Source organism: Pseudorca crassidens, chromosome 17, assembly GCF_039906515.1.
Source record: "Pseudorca crassidens isolate mPseCra1 chromosome 17, mPseCra1.hap1, whole genome shotgun sequence".
NCBI classification, from domain to species: Eukaryota; Metazoa; Chordata; class Mammalia; order Artiodactyla; family Delphinidae; genus Pseudorca; species Pseudorca crassidens.
Window position 1 is genome coordinate 37234435 of NC_090312.1, and position 26336 is coordinate 37260770.

General features: G+C 36.8%; 1 protein-coding gene across 2 annotated transcripts in view; it reads right to left on the minus strand.

Moving 5' to 3' along the window:
• Nucleotides 1-26336, minus strand: part of SPAG1 (sperm associated antigen 1) — a 98599-nt gene that overhangs the window by 70483 nt on the left and 1780 nt on the right. For both annotated transcript variants that reach the window (XM_067711627.1, XM_067711628.1), the window contains 5 exons: nt 24817-24976; nt 8288-8413; nt 4307-4371; nt 3697-3806; nt 2990-3095 (listed from right to left, as the gene is read on the minus strand). In XM_067711627.1, the coding sequence (XP_067567728.1) occupies nt 2990-3095; nt 3697-3806; nt 4307-4371; nt 8288-8413; nt 24817-24976 (567 nt within the window). The remainder of the gene's footprint in view (nt 1-2989; nt 3096-3696; nt 3807-4306; nt 4372-8287; nt 8414-24816; nt 24977-26336) is intronic.

The window sequence follows — 26336 nt, forward strand, 5'->3', positions numbered from 1 at the left end:
ACATAAGATAGAGAAACTCATCTAAAGTTGTAAGTAAAACAATCACAGCTCGTGTTATGGGTGCAATTGTGTCTCCGCAAATTCATATGTTGAAATCTTAACCCCCAGCACCTCAGAATGTAACTATACTTGGAGATAGTCTTTAAAGAGATAATTAAGTTAACGTGAGGTCACGAGGGTGTTCCCTAATCCAATATGACTGGTGTCATTATAAGAAGACGAGATTAGGACACAGACATGCACAGAGGAAAGCTCACTTGAAGACACAGAGAGAAGATGGCCATCTACAAGCCAAGGAGAGAGGCATCAGAAGAAACCAACCCTACAGACACTTTGATCTCAGACTTCTAACCTCCAGAGCTGTGAGAAAATACATTTCTGTTGTTTAAGCCACTCAGTCTGTGACAGTTTGTATGGCAGCTCTAGCAAACGAATATGGCTTGCATCATCAAAAATAATAACATACAATTCTATAAACATATTAAATCAATGTTTGGACAGAAGCTTAAATATCCAGTTAAGAGATTTAAAGTTGACTCCGGCTTTAGAAGTGACATGATCACTTAAATACCCACAGATCTCTTAAAAACCCAGTTTAGTTAACATCAAATATCAAATACATTTTTTTTTTACTCTTTAGGGACAAGTTTCTAGTACAAAAGAAAAGGAGCAACCAACCACAACTAATATCCTTTATTAAGCTGCTATTGTGTTAACAGATACAAATTAGTCTGTAATCTAAAAGTAAATTTAAATCTAAGGAAATGATAATTTTATCAAAGGAATTTAATTGAAGGAAACAAAAGAGTAGTAGTAATTGAAGAATACAGACCTTAAGAGAGTAAATTTTGCTACATTAAGGGTATGAATGCAAAATAATTAATGAAAAGAATTTAAAACCTACCTGGCTGTTGCTTAAAAAACTGATTTGGAATGCTGTAAAATAATGTATTCCTAGATATAGGAAACATAAGGGTATCGATGCACTAAATTTTCTAAATCCGGAAAAAAAAATGGGAAAGTCACAAAAAGTGTCAATTTACTAAGATCATTAAAGATGAATATAAAGAAATTACACAGTTGGGTAGAGACCAAACATGGAAAATACATGTAAGAATAAATAACACGAGTACCTGACACTGAGTACTTCCCACATGCCAGGCACTAAACAGTCAACTCATTTAATCCTCATTATAATCCACGGAGGAGGCATTACTGCTCTTAGATTTTACAGATGAGAAAATAGATGTAACGGAAAGGTTAAGTAACATGCCCAAGGCCACAAGCTTGGAAATGGTAGAGTCAGGATTTAAATCCCAACTGTCTACTCCAGCACCTGTTCTCTTTACCATCGTGTTACCCTGCCTTTCAGCATGTTGTTTTATTTAATCCTCAAGCTGCTCTGAGGTAGGCACTGTTACAGTCTCATCGCACTGAGAAGACTGAGGTAAGAGAGGTGAAGAATCTACCCAAGGCCAGAAAAGTGGCAATTTGAGTTCCCTTAACCATTGCAATATGCTGCTTTAATTCTGCACCTCTGTGATTTCTTCAAAGAGGAAGACAAGAAAAGTTTGTTCCCTGTAATAGGCAAGAGATTCTCCACTGGTGGAAATCTACAAAAAGACAAACAAAATTCCAGAGCTGACATCCACCTGCCTGAACAGGGGAGGCTGTACTGAATGAATGATACCTCAATATCCTCTTTACTTTGTATGTTCACTTAAACAGTTGAGCAAACTTCTTTACAGACACCAACAACATTAAAAAAAAATTTTCTTTCCAAAGATGGAAGCAAGATCGTACAGAGCTTAGCTCTAAGATAGCATTAGTGGTTGTATAAGCACAGTTTGTCTCTAACAATATTTTAGGAAATTAGTTTACTTTTCATAGACTGTAAGAGCTTCATAAGTTCATGCAAGCGTACAATGAACATCTACTATGAACCAGGTACTCTGCTGGGTATTAGGGATACAATGATATTAAAAAAATGACAAGTGGGCTATATTCTTGCAGAGCTTACAGTCCAGTTAGTGCCAAATCACACACACTTGAATTGTACCTCCAACAAAGTAGAGTTAAGATTACTATATGGGTATGTAAATTGGGGGGGGGTTAAACTGAGTAGGGTGGAGGTTTAACCTAGTCTGAAAAGTAAAGGCAGACTTCCCCAAAGAAGTGAGACATGGGCTGAGATCTGAAGAATAAGTCAGAATTAACTAAATCATGAGAAGAGGGGAAAGTATGCTAGATGGAGGACCCAGCATATGCAAAGGCCCTGTGGTGGGAGGTAGCACCATAAGTACTAGGATCCAGGCAGTCTGACTATAGAACCTGAGTTCTTAACCTCTATGCTATACGAACTTTCTGTCGAGTTCCATTCAGACAGCTTCTATTTTCTCTGTAAAACAGTAAAGTTAGAACCTCTGTCAAAAGTGGGGATGAAGTGGGAGCTTGGAGGTTTAAGGAAATTATTGAGAAAACAAGGCAAACGCAAGTGAATTTATGATAAATCACAAGTACAATATCTTAAGTGGTTCTGACACTGATTATTTAGCTTATTTACATCATTTCAACAATTAAATTTAAACACTATCATTTTTTTAAATGGCAAGTTTTGCGCTTTCCTGATGGTGCAGTGGTTAAGAATCCGCCTGCCAATGCAGGGGACATGGGTTCGAGCCCTGGTCCAGGAAGATCCCACATGCCGCAGAGCAACTAAATCTGTGCACCACAACTACTGAGCCTGCTCTCTAGAGCCCTCAAGCCACAACTACTGAAGCCCGTGTGCCTAGAGACCGTGCTCCACAATGAGAGAAGCCACTGCAATGAGAAGCCCGTGCACCACAACGAAGAGTAGGCCCCACTTGCCACAACTAGAGAAAGCCTGCGCACAGCAATGAAGACCCAACACAGCCAAAAAAATAAAATAAATAAATTAAAACATAAATAAATAAATGGCAAGTATAAACCACAACGAAAATCTGCTCACCGAGTATAATACATCACAGCCTCTTCATAATCTCCTGTGTTAAAAGCTTCGTTACCTTTCTCCTTTTCATGAATAGCAAGAAAATCCTTTTCCTTCTCAGTTAGACCTAGAAATAAATGTTACCTGCTATAAGTAAAAACATAACTTAGTATAACTTTAACAAATTTAAATCCAAGAATGCTTATTTTAACAGAAGCAGAAAATTATAAAATAAATAAAAGAAGATAAAAGTTTCCTAAGTTTAGAGATATTTCTTTTCTTTTTTTTAGTTTATCAGAATTTTTGAAGGTTTAGATTTTTTGAATAATTGTCTTGTTTTACTTTAATGGTACTATACACCTGTGGACTTCAAGTGAAAACAACCTGCTCCATCTTTTTGTTTTGAGGCAAAAAGAAAAAAATTTGAGGGATTTGGAGGAAAAAGATGATTTGAAAAAGGGAATGAAAAATGAATTACAGTAAAAAAATAGGTTTACATATATATTTTTAAGCCTTACTAAATTTAAATATCGTAACTCTTACTCATAAAATTGAGAAGTTAAAGGATAGAATGGAATTTGTTAGAGGTGGTAAGCTCTAGGAGAAAATCCATAAATTTTTCATGGAAATCTGCAGCACTTAAAAGAGAATGTCTTTGGGTCAACAGCTTTTATTGTATTTCAAAAAATTTAGAGACTACTAAATTATTCTTATTTTCCCCCAATTACCTGCTGTATCTAGTCTTGTCTCAATTTTAGACAAATACAACTTGTTGTTTACTACAGTTTTTTCTTTGTAATCTTCATCAATTTTCGCACATTCCTTTTCCACGTCAAATCTTAAATGAAAGAATAATAAAACTAGAAAAAAAAGCTCAATACAAACGAGAGTAAAATTTATTATTGATATTCTTGTATTTGTATCACCGTGCCTTTAGAAATAATATTCCAAAAATATATGATAGGTTTGTATTAGAAGTCATCTCTATTGTTTCCTAGAAAACATGGAATTTAGTGAGAACTTAAATATTAATCAGACGTAAACTGTGTGGAACTTTGGTATTAAAATTGTGACCAATTTCTCTTAATTTAAAAATTTGTTATTTTTTATTTTGGATGGCTATAAGTATTACATTAGTTATTTTTGGTTACCCTTATAAATAAAAGGATGCAATAGTTTTTTATTTAATGAAAAAACAAAATCAAGAGTGCTTAATCCAAATACTCTTAGTACTCTACTGACATAACGATATTTGATATGTTCAGGTTTAAAACAATAAAGAATTTATTACAGTATTTTATGGTAGAGAATTTTTATATACAGAAATATAAAACATACTTATCCCACTCTGCATAATCCCTCGGAATTTTCTTTTTAGCTGGTCTACTTTTAGAATTTTTTTCCTGAAAGAAAAAATTATGTTTTATGAGATATTTAATATAAGATTAGCAGATTTTCCTATAAATGTGTAGCACTGGATTAAGGTACACAAATTGAATGGGTAAGAAAAATAGGTACCCTTGACGTTACAACTCCAGTATTATAATTTTTTTAACATACTAATATACAGTAGGTTAAAAAGTAATTTTAAATTTGTAGTTAATTATGAGAGTGATGGGCAGGACTTTAAGTACATATATAAAATTTTAAAACTTATATGTGTGAAATGTGATTATTATTGATTTTTCTTATAATAGAAAAGTACTAAACTATCATTCATTCTTTTAAAACCTAGGCATTGAAGAAATAAGAATAACTACTTTGCTGTGTTAGACAGAGCTGTTTTGCTTGCAATGACAGACACCCAACTTGAATTAATTTTAGTTAAAAAGAATAAATTATTGGCTTATGTAACCAAACTGATGAAATGGCAGGGGTATTTCTGGATAAAGGGTTCATATACCCTCTTTCTACAGCTCTCCCTCTCTCCCCTTTTCTCCTTCTCTCCCCCAGAAGTCTCTGCTTCTCTCTCCCTGATTTTGTTTTCCCTGCTGTCTGCTTGCTTTTTCTATGTAGTTGCAAATGTGGCCACACACAGTCTGGGATTATAACCTCACAGGCCTCCCAATCAGAAAGGAAAAGGAGAGTGACTCTTCTCTCCATCTTTAGTTAGAGAAATCCCAGAGAAGGACTCTGAATGGCTAGCTTCAGTTATGGGCCCATCACTGACCAAGCACTAGCTTGGTGCTACTAAGTGGCTCAACCCAGGTCACATGTCCACTGCAAGCACCTTGAAGGGAATGGGAGGAAAGCAAACAACAGCTCACAAATAGTTTCTCAAATGATTTCTTAAAAGTCATAATTTGAAACCATTTGAATGGGTCATTTTGGCACGATGGCACGATTTTGTACCACTGGTCATTAGGAGTTACACAGATCTTCCAAATATTCCTACATTTCATTATACAATTAAAAAATCATATCTGTTAAAATCCTCATGGAGTTCACCAACAGGCACACGCAAAGATGCTCAACATCACTAATCGTCAGGGAAATGCAAATTAAAACCACGAGATATCACCTCACACCTGTCAGAATGGCTATCATCAAAAAGACCATAAATAACAAATATTAGAGAGGATGTGAAGAAAAGGGAATCCTTGTACACTGTTGGTGCATCCACTGTGGAAAACAGTATGGCAGTTCCTAAAAAAACTAAAAATAGAACTACCCTACGATCAAGCAGTTCCACTCCAGGGTATATATTTGAATAAAATGCAAACACTAATTCAAAGAGATGCATGCACCCCAATGTACACAGCAGCATTATTTACAATTGCCAAGATCTGGAAGCAACTTAAGTGTCTATCAACAAATGAATGGATAAAGAAGAAGTAGTGTATACAAACATAAAAAAGAATGAAATTTTACCATTTGCAACAACATGGATGGACTTGGAGGGTATTATGCTAGGTGAAATAAGTCAGACAGAGGAAGACAAATACTATATGATATCACTTATATGTGGAATCTAAAAACTAAACTAGTGAATATAACAAAAAGGAAACAAACTCATAGATACAGAGAACAAACTAGTGGTTACCAATGGGGAGAGGGGAGGGGGAGGGGCAAAACCAGAGTAGGAGATTAAGAGGTACAAAGTATTATGTATAAAATAAATTAGCTACAAGGATATACTGTACAACACAGCGAATATGGCCAATATTTTATAATAACTATAGATGGAGTATAACCTTTAAAAACTGTGAATCACTGTTATAACACCTGTAACTTGTATAATATTGTACATCAACTATATCTCAATTGTTTAAAAGTAAAAAAAAAAAAAAAATCCTCATGGAGCTCATCATAAAAGTCACTAAGCGTCTCCCTTAAGGGGAAATTTTTTTTGTCACAAGTAGGTATTTGAGAGCCCCCAATAATATGAAATACTCTGAATTTTACCTGAAAGCTCAGGTTTTAGCACTGGCAACAAATACTGTTCATTGATTTCTTTGAAGTGATAGACCATTGCACTATTTCCAAGAAAATGTCTGCCAGAAACTCAACTCTGAATAACTATAGCTTGTCTGTCAGTCATTTCTTCAAGTAAAAATTGTTCCAGGAAAGAGTTGCTAATTCGGCTGGCAGTCAATCACACAAGTGCTTTTTCTTATGATAACCATCATATTTCATTTCACAGTGAAGTGCCTTCTGTGTACTCCTCATTTTGTCACACAGAATATTTTTTTAACATCTTTATTGAAGTATACTTGCTTTACAATGGTGTGTTAGTTTCTGCTGTATAACAAAGTGAAGCAGCTATACATATACATATATCCCCATATCTCCTCCCTCTTGCGACTCCCTCCCACCCCTCTAGGTGGACACAAAGCACGGAGCTGATCTCCCTGTGCTATGTGGCTGCTTCCCACAAGCTATCTATTTTACATTTGGTACACACAGAATGTTAAAAAGATATGTCCTCAAGATTCAAGATTTAATGACAAAAAAAGTTTTATTGTTTCATCAAACTTTTAAGTTAAATTGGAATTTTTTACTATGAGTGCACAGCAGTGGAGAAAACAATGACCACTAGTCCAGTTGGTGCCACTGCCATGATTCATGGTAAGGCACCAGCAGGTTTACCCTCAGTGCAAATGTCAACCCAGTGAAAGAGACAAAAGCATCAGCATTATTTTTTAAAATAACATTGACTTTCTGGATCCCCTAGAAGGATCTCTGGGACAATCAGCATCCACGGGCCATACTTTGAGAACCACTGTACTACTAGTCTGTCTATTCCTACTGGACTATAAGCTCTTTGAGGACAGAGACCAAATGTTTTTTGTTGTTATAGTTTCAGGACACAGACTTAACACATAATGAGTGTTCAATAAATACGAATTCACTGATTACAGACAGTAGTAGCCTTCCTATACTTACTTACTTACTTTGTACCTCAGTTACCTGAGTAATTGCTAATGAGTAAAAGACCCAGGAAGGTAAATTACCAAGGAGCAGAATGATGAAAAGGCTATGAATGTTTTTCGAATAAAACTTGGGACTCAAGAGACGAGAAAAACAAGAATGACTCAACCCGAAATGAAGAGACTTAGGTAAGCATCCTCTTAAAGATGATAGGAATAAAAGAAAACAAAAAAAAAGGAGGGCAGAGGGAATGGAATGTGTGATCCAAGCAAAAGCCCACTGGAGACAAGGGCTGGGTTCTATAATATCAGGGTCAGGTGGATGCCAAGAAGCTCAATTTTAACTTGAAGTTAAGTGAACCTGGAACTCCAACAGGCCCCTTCTCTATGGAAGCCATGGGTTACCAAGGAGAGATCTGCATGGCAAAATAGGGACCAATCTCAGAGGAATAAAAATGAGGGGCTGGAGATGGGGGGAGAAATGCACTAAACAGAGAAATGACATCTATAACTGCTTGAAATCCATGTTTAATGGGTTAAACAGATTAATTCATCTGTTTAACGCTTTAAATCATACTTAATTGTGTAATAAACTACTCCCTCTATACCTCTGTTGGATACATGAAATTACTCCCTGAAACTCTTACACACTGAATTGGATCTTAAGTACTCATCAAAACTTGTCAGAGTAGAAGAGACAGAACAGCAAAAGAAAAAATGAGGAAGGTGGTAAACCCAAGATGCAAGCCTTCAAATGAAAATACTGTTTGATTTTGATCTCCAGGTGAGGCCTACTCCAGAAGGTGATGACACACGATCACCTGAAAAAAAATCCCCAGCTGCCTACAGGACATCACACTTCGGCTACACTGATTAAACCAAGATAATGTTCTTAATAAACAACAACTTTCTCCCCCTACCACTCACACCCCACACCAAAAAGGCCTACCTTGGCAACATGAAGATGGCTGGTTGAACCACGAACTGGAGGCAAATTATCTTCCATTGCTGGAAATGTTTCATTTTCTTGAAAGTGTATTTTATCATCTTCTTTTTTAATTTCTGATACCCAACTCTAAGAAGAAGAGAGGAAAAAAGAAGGTAAATATACAGTTTGAAATAATTAACCAGGCATTAGAAAGGACTGTACATCATCATAGTTTACTGTGGGTCAATTTTTAGGTGACAATTTGATCATGCCATTTTCCCTACCTGAAATGCCCTTCTTACCCTCTTGTTTTTTTTTTCAACTGTAGGAAAATATACAATAACATAAAATGTATCATTTCAACTATTTTTAAGTGTACAGTTCAGTATTGTTCAGTATATTCATTGGTGCCCTTCCTACATTCATTGGTGCCCTTCCTACTTTATTTATCTTACAAGATCTTTTTCATCATCCCTTCCAGCAAGCTTTCTCTGAACTTCCTGGTTGGGCTAAAAGTGTTCCTCCTCTGTGTTTAGCATAGATTTTAAATCCTCTATTTATTGTTTGTCCCTCTTACCACACTGTAAGTTCCTTGAGGGCAGAGCCTATGTCTTAATATCAAGAACCTTAGCACATCAGCTGCAACTTAACATACAGATTAGATTGACCCAGTCTCCAACTCTAGCAGTTTGACAAAAGGAACATGCTTTCTGTAGTTAAATATTAATTACTTCAGATTCCACTGATTTTTTTTATATACAGTGGTCAGTATAAAATATACAAATAACAAGAAAGACAAAGAAGCAGAAAAACATTACCCACAGTCAACAGAAGCAGACTCATAGAGTGGATGGATGTTGGAAGTAACAAATAGGGACTTAAAAACAGCTACAGTAAATATGTAAGGAGGGTGGACAACATGCATGAACAACTGAGAACTTTGGGAGAAGAATGGAAACTTTAAAAAGATTTAATGGAAATCCTGAAAATGAAAAACTCAGTATCCAAAATGAATCTATTTGATTAACAGTAGAATGGACACAGGGAAAACGTGGACAAAAAGAGAATCAGTAATGTTATAGCAGATGTGAACATTAACCAACTTGACCTAATCAATATTAAAAACTTCTATGTTATTTTCAAGACCACATGGAACATAGGCCAAAAAAAGTCTCAATAAATTTGATGAAATTTATTGAGGGGTGAAATTATACAAAGTATGGTATCTGACCACAACAGACCTAAACTAGAATTCAGTAATAATAAGTATTTAAATTATCCCCAAGTAATTGGAAATTAAACAATACACTTATAAAGAGATCATGGGTTAAAAAAGGATATCAGATGGGAAATTGGAAAATAATTTGAACTAAGTGATAATGAAAACATGACATATAATTTGTAGGATTCAGATAAAGTATTAGAGGGAAATATACAACTTTAAACAAGAAGAAAGGCTTAAGATCCAATTATTTAAGCTTCTACCTTAAAAAACTAATGAAGAAGGGCTTCCCTGGTGGCGCAGTGGTTGAGAGTCTGCCTGACGATGCAGGGGACATGGGTTCGTGCCCCGGTCTGGGAAGATCCCACATGCTGCGGAGCGGCTGGGCCCGTGAGCCATGGCTGCTGAGCCTGCGCGTCCGGAGCCTGTGCTCCGCAACGGGAGAGGCCACAACAGTGGGAGGCCCGCGAACCGCAAAAAAAAAAAAAAAAAAAACTAATGAAGAGAGAGAAAACACATTAAAGCCAAAGTAGGTAGAAGGAAATAAAAATATTAAAAAATAAAAGTAGGAATCTGTAAAACAGATAATAGAAAAATAAAGAAAATCAACATTCAAAACTAGTTTTTTTGTTTTGTTTTGTTTTTTGTTTTTTTTGTGGTAAGTGGGCCTCTCACTGTTGTGGCCTCTCCCATTGCGGAGCACAGGCTCCGGACGTGCAGGCCCAGTGGCCATGGCTGGCAGGCCCAGCCGCTCCGCGGCATGTGGGATCTTCCCAGACAGGGGCACGAACCCATGTCCCCTGCATCGGCAGGCGGACTCTCAACCACTGCGCCACCAGGGAAGCCCAAAACTAGTTTTTCTGGAAATAAATTAATACAACTGACAAACACTTAGCAAGACTAGTCAAAAGAAAGTGAAAGGAAAAAATACAAATTACTAGTATCAGGGATAAAAGAGGTACGTCACTAATAATTCTACAGATATTAAAAAAATAAGGGGATGTTTTAGACAAATTTATACCAATAACTTTGCAAGTTAGATAAAATAAACAAATTCCCTGAAAAACTTAACTTAGATACAAGAAAAGGTGAAGTACTTAAAACAAACAAAAAAACCCAGCACAGTGTCTGGCACATACTAGGTTCACAATAATGTTTATTAAACTGAATCATCACAGAGGCCAGAAAAACTGAGTAAGATATTTCCTTATTATCTGTGAAATTCTATTATTTATTATTCAGCAGATATATAGTGAGGGTCTAATATTTGTCAGACACTCTTCAAACAGGGGCTAGGATAAACTATATTAACTGTCCTACCCATATAGGAGGCAGGGAGGATGAAAAGGAGGCAAACAGGAGAAACAGGAAGAGAAAAAGAAAAACAAGGGAAAAAGTATGAAGGAAAGGAGATGAGAAGGAAACTAACTTAAGAATTGACCGAGAAAGAACAAACAGGCCCTGCAATTAAAACGGCTGTTTACCCCTCAGAAAATAAAGCCAAAGAACGCTGGACAAAAACTGCTATTTTAACCTGTAAATTAATTACCAAATTTTCAAACTCAAGTCAATAAAATGACAAAATGAGAAAGCTGAAAGTTTTTAAAAATTAGCATTCTGAGTTAGAGAATACACATAACTTAAAATTGTTTTCAAGTGTATGATTTACCTCAGAAAAAAATACACTGAATAAAATAAAGTAAAACCAAAAAAATTTGTTTTCCCAGAGTCTGTTTAAAAATATATATATTTCTTAAGCAAAATGAAGCCACAAAGGAACTATGAGACGATATAGGTAAATATGTATCTGGTGGAGACAGAGTCTTCCTAAGTATAAAACAAATGTAAAGATCATAAAGGATAAAATCAAGAGGTGTGGTTACATAAAAATAAATAAACATCACACACAAAACTTATAAGGCAAATTAACAAATTGAGGGAAAAATTAAAATATGTAGGAAAGAACTCTTACAAATAAATAAGAAACATATCAATAGAAAAGTCAATAAAGGAGCTCTGGCTCTGACAAAGTAACAGGGACTAAATTTACCCTCCTGCCTAAACTTTAGAAAACCCGATATATGAAACAATAGTTTTCAGACGCTGGACAACAGGTGGCACAGGACAGTAATTCTTGAAAGAAGGAAAACAAATGAGGTAAACCCTACGTTTGCTCCAAACTGACTGCCTAGTGTTTCCAGGCTACAGCATAGGGAAAGGAAATAGTCTTGGGTCTCAATGAATTTAGAAGAACGGAGGTCAGACTTTGGGGAGACCAAGATTGCAAGAACTCAGGAGGCAAGATTTCTGAGAGGAGAGATCTGGACAGAGAGAAAGCTCTGAAGATAACCCGAATAGCCCTGAGTCTACTAAAGAAACTGAATTAAATTAAATTTAATTGGTAGTTAAAACCTTACCAATAAAGAAAACTTGAGGCCCAGATGGCATCAATGGTAAATTCTAGAAAACATTTAAGGAAGAAATAATATCAATTATACACAAGCTTTTCTAGGAAACAGAAGAGAGAATACTTTCCAACTCACTCTGAGGTCAACAGTACCCTGCTAAGAAACTAGACAATGACATTACAAGAAAACTACAGGCCAATATCTCTCATGATCCATAGACACAAAAAGTCCTTGACAAAATTTTAGCAATCCAATCCATATGAAAAAGATACATCATGATGAGTAGGGTTTAGCCTGGAATGCAAGGTTACTATAACACTCAAAAACAGTGTACATAAATTACCTTATTAACAGACTACTAAGAAAACCATATGTTCATCTCAATAAATGCAGGAAAAGCATTTCACAAAATTCAATATCCATTCATGATAAAAATTCTCCATCCATCAAACATGGAACAGAAGGGAACTTCCTCAACCTGATATAGGACATCTATACAAATCTGAAAGTAACATAATGAAAGGCTGGATGATTTCACCTAAGATTGGGAACAAGACAAAGATAGCTGCTCTCATTTCAACATTGTACTAGAGGTCCAAGCCAATGGAATAAGGCAAGTAAAAGGAATAAAAGGCAGCCAGTATGGAAAAGAAGAAAATCTTTCAATATTCACAGATGCCATAATCTTCCATAAAGAAAATCCAAGGAATCTACAAAAAAAGCTACTAGAACGAATGTGTTAGTTTGAATTAAACAAGACACAGGATACACAGTCAATATAAAAAGGCCAATTTTAGATAACTATAAGCTTGCAATGTACAAGTAGAAATTGAAATTAAAATTCTACTGATATGAGGTATCTAGATTAGCCAAACTCAAAGAAACAGAAAGTAGAATGGTCAATAGATGCAGAAAAAGCTTTTGATAAAATTCAACATCCATTTATATAAAAACTCTCCAGAAAATGGGCAAAGAGGGAACATACCTCCACATAACAAAGGCCATAAATGACAAACTCACAGCTAACATCATACAGGAACAGGAAGAAGAAAAGGATGTCCAATCTCGCCACTTTTATTCAACAAAGTTTTTGAAGTCCTAGCCACAGCAATCAGAGAAGAAAAAGAAATAAAAGGCATCCAAACTGGAAAAGAAGTTGTTAAACTGTCACAATTTGCAGATGACATGATACTTATTATACATAGAAGATCCTAAAGATGCTACCAGAAAACTATTAAAGCTCATCGATGAATTTGGTAAAGTCGCAGGATACAAACTTAACACACAGAAATCTGTTGCATTTCTATACATTAACAACAAAAGATCAGAAAGAAAAATTAAGGAAACAATCCCATTTATCATCACATGAAAAAGAATAAAATACCTAGGAATAAACCTACCCAAGGAGGCAAATGCTCTGTACTCCAAAATCTATAAGAGGCTGATGAAAGAAATCGATGATGACACAAAGAGATGGAAAGATATACCATGTTCTTGGATTAGAAGAATCAATATTGTCAAAATGACTATATTATCCAAGGCAATTTACACATTCAATGCAATCCCTATCAAATTACCAATGGCATTTCTCACAGAACTAGAACAAAAAATTTTACATTTGTATGGAAACACAAAAGACCCCAAAGAGCCAAAAGCAATCCTGAGAGAGAAAAATGAAGCTGGAGGAATCAGGCTTCCTGACTTCAGACTATGCTATAAAGCTACAATAATCAAAACAGTATGGTACTGGCACAAAAAACAGAAATATAGATCAATGGAACAGGATAGACAGCCGAGAAATAAACCCAAACACCTAGGTCATTAATCTATGACAAAGGAGGCAAGAATACACAACGGAGAAAAGACAGACTCTTCAATAAGTGGTGCTGGGAAAACTGGACAGCCACATGTAAAAGAATGAAATTAGAACATTCTCTCCCACCACATACAAAAATAAATTAAAGGGCTTCCCTGGTGGCGCAGTGGTTGAGAGTCCACCTGCCGATGCAGGGAACATGGATGGGTTCGTGCCCCGGTCCGGGAAGATCCCACATGCCGTGGAGTGGCTAGGCCCGTGAGCCATGGCCGCTGAGCCTGCGCGTCCGGAGCCTGTGCTCCGCAACGGGAGAGGCCACAACAGTGAGAGGCCCGCGTACCGCAAAAAAATAAATAAATAAATAAATAAATAAAAATAGATTTAAGACTGGATACTTTAAAACTCCTAGAGGAAAACATAGGCAGAACACTCTTTGACATAAATTGCAGCAATATCTTTTTAGATCCATCTCCTAGAATAATGGAAATAAAGACAAAAATAAACAAATGATACCTAATTAAACTTAAAAGCTTTTGCACAGCAAAGGAAACCACAAACAAAACGAAAGGAACACCTACAGAATAGGAGAAAATATTTGCAAATGATGCAAATGACAAAAGATTAATCTCCAAGATATACAAACAGCTAATACAGTTATATATATATATATATATATAAAATCAAAAAAATGGGCAGAAGATCTAAAGAGACATTTCTCCAAAGAAGACATACAGAAGGCCAAAAGGCACATGAAAAGATGCTCAACGTCACTAATTATTAGAGAAATGCAAATCAAAACTACAATAAAGTATCACCTCACATTGGTCAGAATGGCCATCGTCAAAAAGTCTACAAATAATAAATGTTGGAGAGGGTGTGGAGAAAAAGGAACTCTCCTACACTGTTGGTGGGAATGTAAATTGGTGCAGCCACTATGGAGAACAGTATAGAGGTTCCTTATAAAACTAAAAATAGAGTTACCATATGATACTGCAATCCCACTCCTGAGCATACATCTGGATAAAACCGTAATTGGAAAAGATATATGCACCCCAATGTTCATTGCAGCACTGTTTACAATAGCCAAGACATGCAAGCAACCTTAATGTCTATCAACAGGTGAATGGATAAGGAAGATGTGGTATATTTATTCAGCAGAATATTACTCAGCCATAAAAAAGAATGAAATGATGCCATCTGCAGCAACATGGATGGACTAGAGATGATTATACTAAGTGAAAAGCCAGACAGAGAAAGACAAACATCATATGATACTGTTTATATATGGAATCCAAAAAAAATGATATAAATGAACTTATAAACAAAACAGAAATAGGCCCACAGACATAGAAAACAAACTTACGGTTATCAAAAGGGAAGGGGGGGAGGGATAAATTAGGAGTTTGGGATTAATATATATACACTACTATATATAAAATAATCAACAAGGACCTACTGTGTAGCACAGGGAACTATACTCAATATTTTGTAATAACCTATAAGGGAAAAGAATCAGAAAAAAGATAGATATATATGTATGTATAACTGAATCACTGTGCTGTACACCTGATGCTGACACAACATTGTAAATCAACTATACTGCAATAAAAAAATAAAAAAGAATGTAAACGGATCAAAAAAGAAATAAAACAGAAAGTAGAATGGTGGTTGCCAGGGGCTGGTGGTGGGGGTGGGATTGGAGAGTTGTTATTTAATGGGTAGAGAACTTCAGTTTTGGAAGATGAAAAAGTTTTTGAGATTGGTTGCACAACAATATGAATATACTTAACACTAATGAACTGTACACTTAAAAATGGTTAAGATAGGGGCTTCCCTGGTGGCGCAGTGGTTGAGAGTCCGCCTGCCGATGCATGGGACACAGGTTCGTGCCCCCGTCCGGGAACATCCCACATGCCGTGGAGCGGCTAGGCCTGTGAGACATGGCCGCTGAGCCTGCGCATCCAGAGCCTGTACTCCGCAACGGGAGAGTCACAACAGGGAGAGGCCCGTGTACCGCAAAAAAAAAAATGGTTAAGATAATAAATTTTATATAAACCAATAAAATTTCATAACTGAAGTGACTAAGAATGAGCAAAAAAAATTTAAATTAAAACATTAACTTTTACAGTAGCATAAAATATATTAGATACTTAGAAATAAATTTCATTAAACATAAGAAGTATACACTGAAAACTATGAGACACTGCTTCATTAAAGACCTATGTGAACAGAAAAAATGTATGTTCATGGATCAGAAATCTCAATATTGTTAAGATATCAATTCCTCCAAAATTGATCCACAAATTCAACACAATCCCAACTCAAATACAAGCAAGCTATTTTGTAGAAATTGGCAAGCAGCTCCCACAGGAACCCGGCCTGAGGAGCAGTGGCAGGAGCTTCGAGACTACGGTGGCGCGAAAGCCGTGTGGAGGAAAGGCTCTTGGTGCTGCAGCCAGGAGTCAGTGCTGTGCCTCTGAGCTGGGAGAGCCAACTTCAGGACACTGGTCAACAAGAGACCTCCCAGCTCCACATAATATCAAACAGCGAAAATCTCCCAGAGATCCTCATCTCAACGCCAGGACCCAACTTCACTCAACGACCAGCAAGCTACAGTGCTGGACACCCTATGCCAAACAACTAGCAAAAGAGGAACACAACCCCACCCATTAGCAGAGAGGCTGTCTAAAATCATAATAAGTCCACAGACACCCCAAAACACACCACCAGACGTGGACCTACCCACCAGAAAGACAAGATCCAGCCTCATCCACCAGAACACAGGCACTAGTTCCCTCCACCAGGAAGCCTACACAACCCACTGAACCAACCTTAGCCACTGGTGACAGACACCAAAAACAACGGGAACTACGAACCTGCAGCCTGCAAAAAGGAGACCCCAAACACAGTAAGATAAGCAAAATGAGAAGACAGAAAAACTCACCACAAATGAAGGAACAAGATAAAAACCCACCAGACCTAACAAATAAAAGGAAATAGGCAGTCTACCTGGAAAAGAATTCAGAATAATGATAGTAAAGATGATCCAAAATCTTGGAAACAGAATAGACAAAATGCAAGAAACATTTAACAAGGACCTAGAAGAACTAAAGATGAAACAAACAACAATGAACAACACAATAAATGAAATGAAAAATACTCTAGATGGGATCAATAGCAGAAAAACTGAGACAGAAGATAGGATAAGTGACCTGGAAGATAAAATAGTGGAAATAACTACTGCAAAGCAGAATAAAGAAACCAGAATAAAAAGAACTGAGGACAGTCTCAGAGACCTCTGGGACAACATTAAACGCACCGACATTCGAATTATAGGGGTTCCAGAAGAAGAAGAGAAAAAGAAAGGGACTGAGAAAAATATTTGAAGAGATTATAGTTGAAAACTTCCCTAATAGGGGAAAGGAAATAGTTAATCAAGACCAGGAAGCACAGAGAGTCCCATACAGGATAAATCCAAGGAGAAATACGCCAAGACACATATTAATCAAACTGTCAAAAATTAAAAACAAAGAAAGCATATTAAAAGCAGCAAGGGAAAAACAACAAATAACACACAAGGGAATCCCCATAAGGTTAACAGCTGATCTTTCAGCAGAAACTCTGCAAGCCAGAAGGGAGTGGCAGGACACATTTAAAGTGATGAAGGAGAAAAACCTGCAACCAAGATTACTCTACCCAGCAAGGATCTCATTCAGATTTGATGGAGAAATTAAAACCTTTACAGACAAGCAAAAGTTGAGAGAGTTCAGCACCACCAAACCAGCTTTACAACAAATGCTAAAGGAACTTCTCTAGGCAAGAAACACAAGAGAAGGAAAAGAATTACAAGAACGAACCCAAAACAATTTAGAAAATGGGAATAGGAACATACATATCGACAATTACCTTAAATGTAAATGGACTAAATGCTCCCACCAAAAGACACAGATTGGCTGAATGGATACAAAAACAAGACCCATATATATGCTGTCTACAAGAGATCCACTTCAGACCTAGAGACACATACAGACTGAAAGTAAGGGGATGGGAAAAGATATTCCATGCAAATGGAAACCAAAAGAAAGCTGGAGTAGCAATTCTCATATCAGACAAAATAGACTTTAAAATAAAGACTATTACAAGGGACAAAGAAGGACACTACATAATGATCAAGGGATCGATCCAAGAAGAAGATATAACAATTGCAAATATCTATGCACCCAACATGGGAGTACCGCAATACAAAAGGCAAATACTAACAGCCATAAAAGGGGAAATCGACAGTAACACAATCCTGGTGGGGGACTTTAACACCCCACTTTCACCAATGGACAGATCACCCAAAATGAAAATAAATAAGGAAACACAAGCTTTAAATGACATATTAGAGAAGATGGACTTAATTGATATTTATAGGACATTCCATCCCAAAACAACAGAATACACTTTCTTCACAAGTGCTCCTGGAACATTTTCCAGGACAGATCATATCTTGGGACACAAATCAAGCCTTGGTTATTTTAAGAAAATTAATATGGTATCAAGTATCTTTTGCGACCACAACACCATGAGACTAGATATCAATTACAGGAAAAGATCTGTAAAAAATACAAACACATGGAGGCTAAACAATACACTACTTAATAATGAAGTGATCACTGAAGAAATCAAAGAGGAAATCAAAAATACCTAGAGGGCTTCCCTGGTGGCACAGTGGTTGAGAGTCCGCCTGCCAATGCAGGGGACGTGGGTTCGCGCACTGGTCCGGGAAGATCCCACGTGCCTCGGAGCGGCTGGGCCCGTGAGCCATGGCCGCTGGGCCTGCGCGTCCGGAGCCTGTGCTCCACAACGGGAGAGGCCACAACCGTGAGAGGCCCACGTATTGGGGGGAAAAAAAAATACCTAGAAACAAATGACAATGGAGACACAACGACCCAAAACCTACGGGAAGCAGCAAAAGCAGTTCTAAGAGGGAAGTTTATAGCAATACAAGCCCACCTTAAGAAACAGGAAACATCTCGAATAAACAACCTAACCTTGCACCTAAAGCAATTAGAGAAAGAAGAACAAAAAAACCCCAAAGTTAGCAGAAGGAAAGAAATCATAAAAATCAGATCAGAAATAAATGAAAAAGAAATGAAGGAAACAATTGCAAAGATCACGAAAACTAAAAGCTGGTTCTTTGAGAAGATAAACAAAATTGATAAACCATTAGCCAGAGTCATCAAAGAAAAAAGGGAGAAGATTCAAATCAATAGAATTAGAAATGAAAAAGGAGAAGTAACAACTGACACTGCAGAAATACAAAGGATCATGAGAAATACAAAGGATCACATGAGAGATTACTACAAGCAACTCTATGCCAATAAAATGGACAACCTGGAAGAAATGGACAAATTCTTAGAAATGCACAACCTGCCAAGACTGAATCAGGAAGAAATAGAAAATATGAACAGACCAATCACAAGCACTGTAATTGAAACTGTGATTGAAAATCTTCCAACAAACAAAAGCCCAGGACCAGATGGCTTCACAGGTGAATTCTATCAAACATTTAGAGAAGAGCTAATACCTATCCTTGTCAAACTCTTCCAAAATATAGCAGAGGGAGGAACACTCCCAAATTCATTCTACGAAGCCACCATCATTTTGATACCAAAACCAGACAAGGATGTCACAAAGAAAGAAAACTACAGGCCAATATCACTGATGAACATAGATTCAAAAATCGTCAACAAAATACTAGCAAACAGAATCCAACAGCACATTAAAAGGATCATACACCATGATCAAGTGGGTTTTACTCCAGGAATGCAAGGATTCTTCAATATCCACAAATCAATCAATGTGATAAACCATATTAACACATTGAAGGAGAAAAACCATATGATCATCTCAATAGATGCAGAGAAAGCTTTTGACAAAATTCAACACCCATTTATAATAAAAACCCTGCAGAAGTAGGCATAAAGGGAACTTTCCTCAATATGATAAAGGCCATATATGACAAACCCACAGCCAACATCGTCCTCAATGGTGAAAAACTGAAAACATTTCCACTAAGATCAGGAACAAGACAAGGTTGCCCACTCTCACCACTCTTATTCAACATAGTTTGGGAAGTTTTAGCCACAGCAATCAGAGAAGAAAAGGAAATAAAAGGAATCCAAATTGGAAAAGAAGAAGTAAAGCTGTCACTGTTTGCAGATGACATGATACTATACATAAAGAATCCTAAAGATGCTACCAAAAAACTACTAGAGTTAATCAATGAATTTGGTAAAGTTGCAGGATATAAAATTAATGCACAGAAATCTCTGGCATTTCTATACACTAATGATGAAAAATCTGAAAGTGAAATCAAGAAAACACTCCCATTTACCACTGCAACAAAAAGAATAAAATACCTAGGAATAAACCTACCCAAGGAGACAAAAGACCTGTATGCAGAAAATTATAAGACACTGATGAAAGAAATTAAAGATGATACAAATAGATGGAGAGATATACCATGTTCTTGGATTGGAAGAATCAACATTGTGAAAATGACTCTACTACCCAATGCAATCTACAGATTCAATGCAATCCCTATCAAATTACCACTGGCATTTTTCACAGAACTAGAAAAAAATTTTTCACAATTTGTATGGAAACACAAAAGATCCCAAATAGCCAAAGCAAACTTGAGAACAAAAAAATGAAGCTGGAGGAATCAGGCTCCCTGACTTCAGACTGTACTACGAAGCTACAGTAGTCAAGACAGTATGGTACTGGCACAAAAGCAGAAAGATAGATCAATGGAACAGGATAGAAAGCTCAGAGATAAACCCACGCACATATGGTCACCTTATTTTTGATAAAGGAGGCAGGAATGTACAGTGGAGAAAGGACAGCCTCTTCAATAAGTGGTGCTGCGAAAACTGGACAAGTACATGTAAAAGTATGAGATTAGATCACTCCCTAACACCATACACAAAAATAAGCTCAAAATGGATTAAAGACCTTAATATATGACCAGAAACTATCAAACTCTTAGAGGAAGATATAGGCAGAACACTCTATGACATAAATCACAGCAAGATCCTTTTTGACCCACCTCCTAGAGAAATGGAAATAAAAGCAAAAATAAACAAATGGGACCTAATGAAACTTCAAAGCTTTTGCACAGCAAAGGAAACCCTAAACAAGACCAAAAGACAACCCTCAGAATGGGAGAACATATTTGCAAATGAAGCAACTGACAAAGGATTAATCTCCAAAATTTACAAGCAGCTCATGCAGCTCAATAACAAAAAAACAAACAACTCAATCCAAAAATGGGCAGAAGACCTAAATAGACATTTCTCCAAAGAAGATATACAGATTGCCAACAAACACATGAAAGAATGGTCAACATCACTAATCATTAGAGAAATGCAAATCAAAACTACAATGAGGTATCACCTCACACCAGTTAGAATGGGCATCATCAGAAAATCTAGAAACAATAAATGCTGGAGAGGGTGTGGAGAAATGGGAACACTCTTGCTCTGCTGGTGGGAATGTGAATTGGTACAGCCACTATGGAGAATAGTATGGAGGTTCCTTAAAAAACTACAAATAGAACTAACATATGACCCAGCAATCCCACTACTGGGCATATACCCTGAGAAAACCATAATTCAAAAAGAGTCATGTACCAAAATGCTCATTGCAGCTCTATTTACAATAGCCCAGAGATGGAAACAACCTAAGTGCCCATCTTTGGATGAATGGATAAAGGAGATGTGGCACATATATACAATGGAATATTACTCAGCCATAAAGAGAAATGAAATTGAGCTATTTGTAATGAGGTGGATAGACCTAGAGTCTGTCAGACAGAGTGAAGTAAGTCAGAAAGAGAAAGACAAATACCGTTCGCTAACACATATATATGGAATTTAAGAAAAAAAAAAATGTCATGAAGAACCGAGGGGTAAGACAGGAATAAAGACACAGACCTACTAGAGAACGGACTTGAGGATATGGGGAGGGGGAAGGGTGAGCTGTGACAAAGCGAGAGAGAGGCATGGACATATATACACTACCAAACGTAAAACAGATAGCTAGTGGGAAGCAGCTGCATAGCACAGGGAGATCAGCTCGGTGCTTTGTGACCACCTGGATGGGTGGGATAGGGAGTGTGGGAGGGAGGGAGACGCAAGAGGGAAGAGATATGGGAACATATGTATACGTATAACTGATTCACTTTGTAATAAAGGAGAAACTAACACACCACTGTAAAGCAATTTTACCCCAATAAAGAGGTTAAAAAAAAAAAAAGAGAGAAATTCGCGAGCAAAGGACCTGGAACACCCAAAACAGCTCTGAAAATGAAGAACAGAGTTGGAGGACTCGCACTATCTGATTTCAAGACTTAGTGCATATATGGGAAAGAATCTGAAAAAGAATATATATAAAAATGTATAACTGAATCACTTTGCTGTACACCTGAAACTAACACAACACTGTAAATCAACTATACTCCAATATGTTGATAAAATTAAAATTAAAAAATAGACTTACTGTAATCAAGACAATGGAGTACTGGTGTAAAGACACACATTTAGATTGATGAACAGAATAGAAAGAGTTCAGAAATAGACTTAAACATACATGGTCAGTTGATTTTTGATAATGGTACCAAGAATTTCAATGAGGAGAGGATAATCTTTCATTAAATGACACGTGAACTTTTGGATATCCATATTAGTATGTACAAATATATGTATGTGTATGTATGTATATATTTGTGTGTGTGTCTAAAAAATGAAACAGATCTTAGACATATATTTAAGAGCTAAAACTATAAACTTTCTAGAAGAATCATAGGAGAAAATTTAGGGATCTTGAATTAGACAAAGATTTCTTAATAGGACACAAAAGCACAAACTATAAAAAGAAAAATCGGTTTCATCAAAAGTAAAAACTTTTGCTCTTTCGAAGGTACTGTTAAAAAAATGAAAAGGCAAGCCACACAATATCAGAAAATATTTGCAAAGATGTATCTTTGTGTGTAAAATACATGAAAGACGTGTATTTTACAACTCAATAAGAACACAAAAAATCTATTTCTTTTAATGGGCAAAAGATTTAAAGACACTCTACAAAAGAAGATATATGGATGACAAATAAGGACATGAAAAGCCATTCAACATCATTAGTTATTAGAGAAACGCAAATGAAAACCACAATGAGATACCACTATGTACCTAATAGAATAGCTAAAATTAACAAAACTGACAATACTAAGTATGGACCACAATATAGAGCAACTGGAACTTTTATCCATTATTGGCAGGATTGATTGCCACTTTGGAAAACATTTTGGCATTTGTTCATCAATGGGTAAATGGTTAAACTGTGAGATATCCATACAATTCACTACTACTCAGCAATTAAAAGGAATGAACTGTGGACACATGCAACAACATAGATGAATCTCAAAAGCATCATGCTAAGTGAAAGAACCCAGACATGAAAGAAGATATACTATATAATTATATTTATATGAAAGTCTAGAAAAGGCAAATCTATAATGATAGGAAGCAGTTCAGCAGTTGCCCGGAGCCAGGGTATGGAGTCAGCACTGACTGCAAAGGGGCAAAACAAAACTTTTAGGGATAATGGAAATATTCCACAGCAAATGCAGTTTGTCAAAACTCAGTGAAATTACCATAAAATCGCTAATTTTTAAAAAATTGAAGTATAGTTAATATACAGTATTATGTTAGTTTCAGGTATACAACATAGTGATTAAATATTTTTATAGATTATACTCCATTTAAAGTTATTACAAAAGAATTGCTCTGTTTCCCTGTGCTGTACACCCTTGTTGCTTATTTATTTTATATACAGTAGTTTGTATCTCTTAATCCCTTACCCCTATCCTGCCCCTCCTTCCTCCCTCTCCCCACTGGTAACCACTATTTTGTTCTCTATGTCTGTGAGTCTGTTTCTGCTTTGTTGCATACATTTGTTTGTTTTATAAAATAGCTAATTTTTATTGAATGTGAATAATAACAATAAAGCTGATTAAAAGAAATCAGTAAAGACACAAACAGGTCATTAACAAAATATGAAATTCAAGTGACAGATTTTTAAAAATTTAACGATACTAGTGAACAAACAATACACTACGTACTATCATTTTTTAACTGTTTAATTGATTTTAAAATGTAAAGAATGATTACAGTTTCCAGTGAAGAGTACCTGAAGTAAGCATTCTTACACACTGCTGGTGGGAGAGTACAAAGGTACAACTTCCTGAGAACACAGAAATGTGTTTCAACAGCCTTAAAAATATTTAGAGCCTTTGATCAAGTAATTTGAATTCTAATAATTTATCCCGAGGAAACAACCAGGATGGTACAAAAAAATTATGAACAAACATAACACTATTTATAGATGCTGACTGAATTATGTTCCTTTCATAGGATGGGATATTATTCAGTCATTTAAAATACATGTGCAGGGCTTCCCTGGTGGTGCAGTGGTTAAAGATCTGTCTGCCAATGCAGGAGACACGGGCTCAATTCCTGGTCCGGGAAGATCCCACATGCCGCAAAGCAACTAAGCCTACGCGCCACAACTACCGAGCCTGCGCTCTAGAGCCCGCGAGCCACAACTACTGAGCCCATGTGCCACAAATACTGAAGCCTGCACGTCTAGAGTCCCCGCACCGCAACAAGAGAAGCCACTGCAATGAGAAGGTCGCACACCACAACGAAGAGTAGCCCCAGCTCACTGCAACTAGAGAAAGCCTGCGCACAGCAACAAAGATCCAACTCAGCCAAAAACAAATAAATAAATAAATTTATGTTAAAAAAATAAAATAAATAAAATACATGAGCATGCCCTCCCCACCCTCCACCAACAAATCCACAGACATACATACACGCACGCACACACGCACACACACACACATTCACAATATTCTCCTCGGTGTAAGAAGCAACCAGTACCACCTAAGTAATTACTACTAAAAGCCCTTTACTGACAAAAAAAGGAAGCCTAGGATTTCAGATAAGTAAAGTAGATATATATCCACGACAATGTCACAAAAAGTGATGTTACTCTATACCTTTATATCACCGTCAATTTTTTCCCATTCTTCTGCTGTGAAATTGGCTGCTGTCGCTGCAGGTTTCTCTCTCCTCAAAGCTCTACTTCCAGGAGCCAAGCCTGAAAGGCGCTTTTCACAAAATTCAGTAAGTTCAGGATAATATCCTTCCTCACCAGACCTTTTAAAAAATTCAGAATTTTAGAGTTACCACTTCATTTAGAGATCATATAGACCAGTGGTTTGCAAGCTGGGTTCCATAGAGCCCAGGGGTTCCACAGAGATCTCACAGTCTGCCCTGAACGAGGATGAAGGCTGAGCTGCTGCCTTCCCCTCACCGTCCTCAATTAGAGCAACCTCCACTTTCACATGCTAATCTATGGAGTACTGCGATGAAGGGGGAAAAAGGAGCTCCAAAGAAGACATCAATTTCCATCACACACTTTAAAAGTTGAATAGGGAACATTTTCTCTCCTCTTTAGCACACATATGTTCATTTTGCATATAAGGTAATTTTAAACTTATAAATGGAGATTCATTATTAGAGACAGGCAAAGAGTGAGACTTTGGACTTACTTTCCAATGAGGAGTTACTGTTCTAGCTCATTTTCTTTTTCCCCCCAAAGGGATAGGAAGAAAATGGCAGAAGAACAGTTTAGAACAACACACCTCTAAATTCAACCACTCAAGGAACAGAATTCCTTCCTTAGTTATACAGAGACATGCGTTCTCTTCTGCTTTTTTTTTTAAGGAAAATCAATCTTTTCCCCATTTCTTGTGAATCTGTTTACTTCTAAATTTTTAGAAAAATAAAAATAAATCCCATTTTCAAAGTAAATTAAAAAAATAATCCCAAGTCAATACAATTTAATTAGGCTATTCATAAAACGTCTTTCAAACTCTTTCATCCCATAAACTTCCCATTTTCTTTTAGTCTTTAATCAAATAAAAATGAAAACGTTCTTATATGTTGAGAAAAGCGAGAGGGAAAACAATGATATGATGAGGCTATTACATCAACACTGGCTGGGGACAAGCAGGGATGCTTAGGAAGGACAGGAGGCTAAAGGTGATAAGAAAGAAAAAGGAAAAAAAGAAAGAAAAAGGAAAGGACACAGCAGTAAGGAAGGGCATCAGAGGAAAGAAAAGAGAGAACCACTGCCGAGCAAAAGGAATACTACTGATGTCCCGGAAATGGGCAGTTTGTGCTCACAAGTGCTTCTGCAGTAATGAGGCGATCTTCCAAATGAAAATCCCTCAAAAAACCCCAAACAGGTGGCACAGGTTGGTAGGCCACAGGGCAGTGTTTCTTGTAGAGTTCCCTTGACCATCTGCATGATCAGCCAGTGTGCTCGTTAAAAACACGTTCCTGGGCTCCACTCATGATTTCCTGAAGCAGAATCTCTAGGAGTGGGGCCCTCAAATTTGCATTTTCTAACCACCATGTTTGGCAAATATTAAAGTTTGACAATCACAGCCACAGGGCTCTTACCCAGAAAAGGCCTTGATTCCCTGACTTCCGGGGTCCCCCCCACCCCATC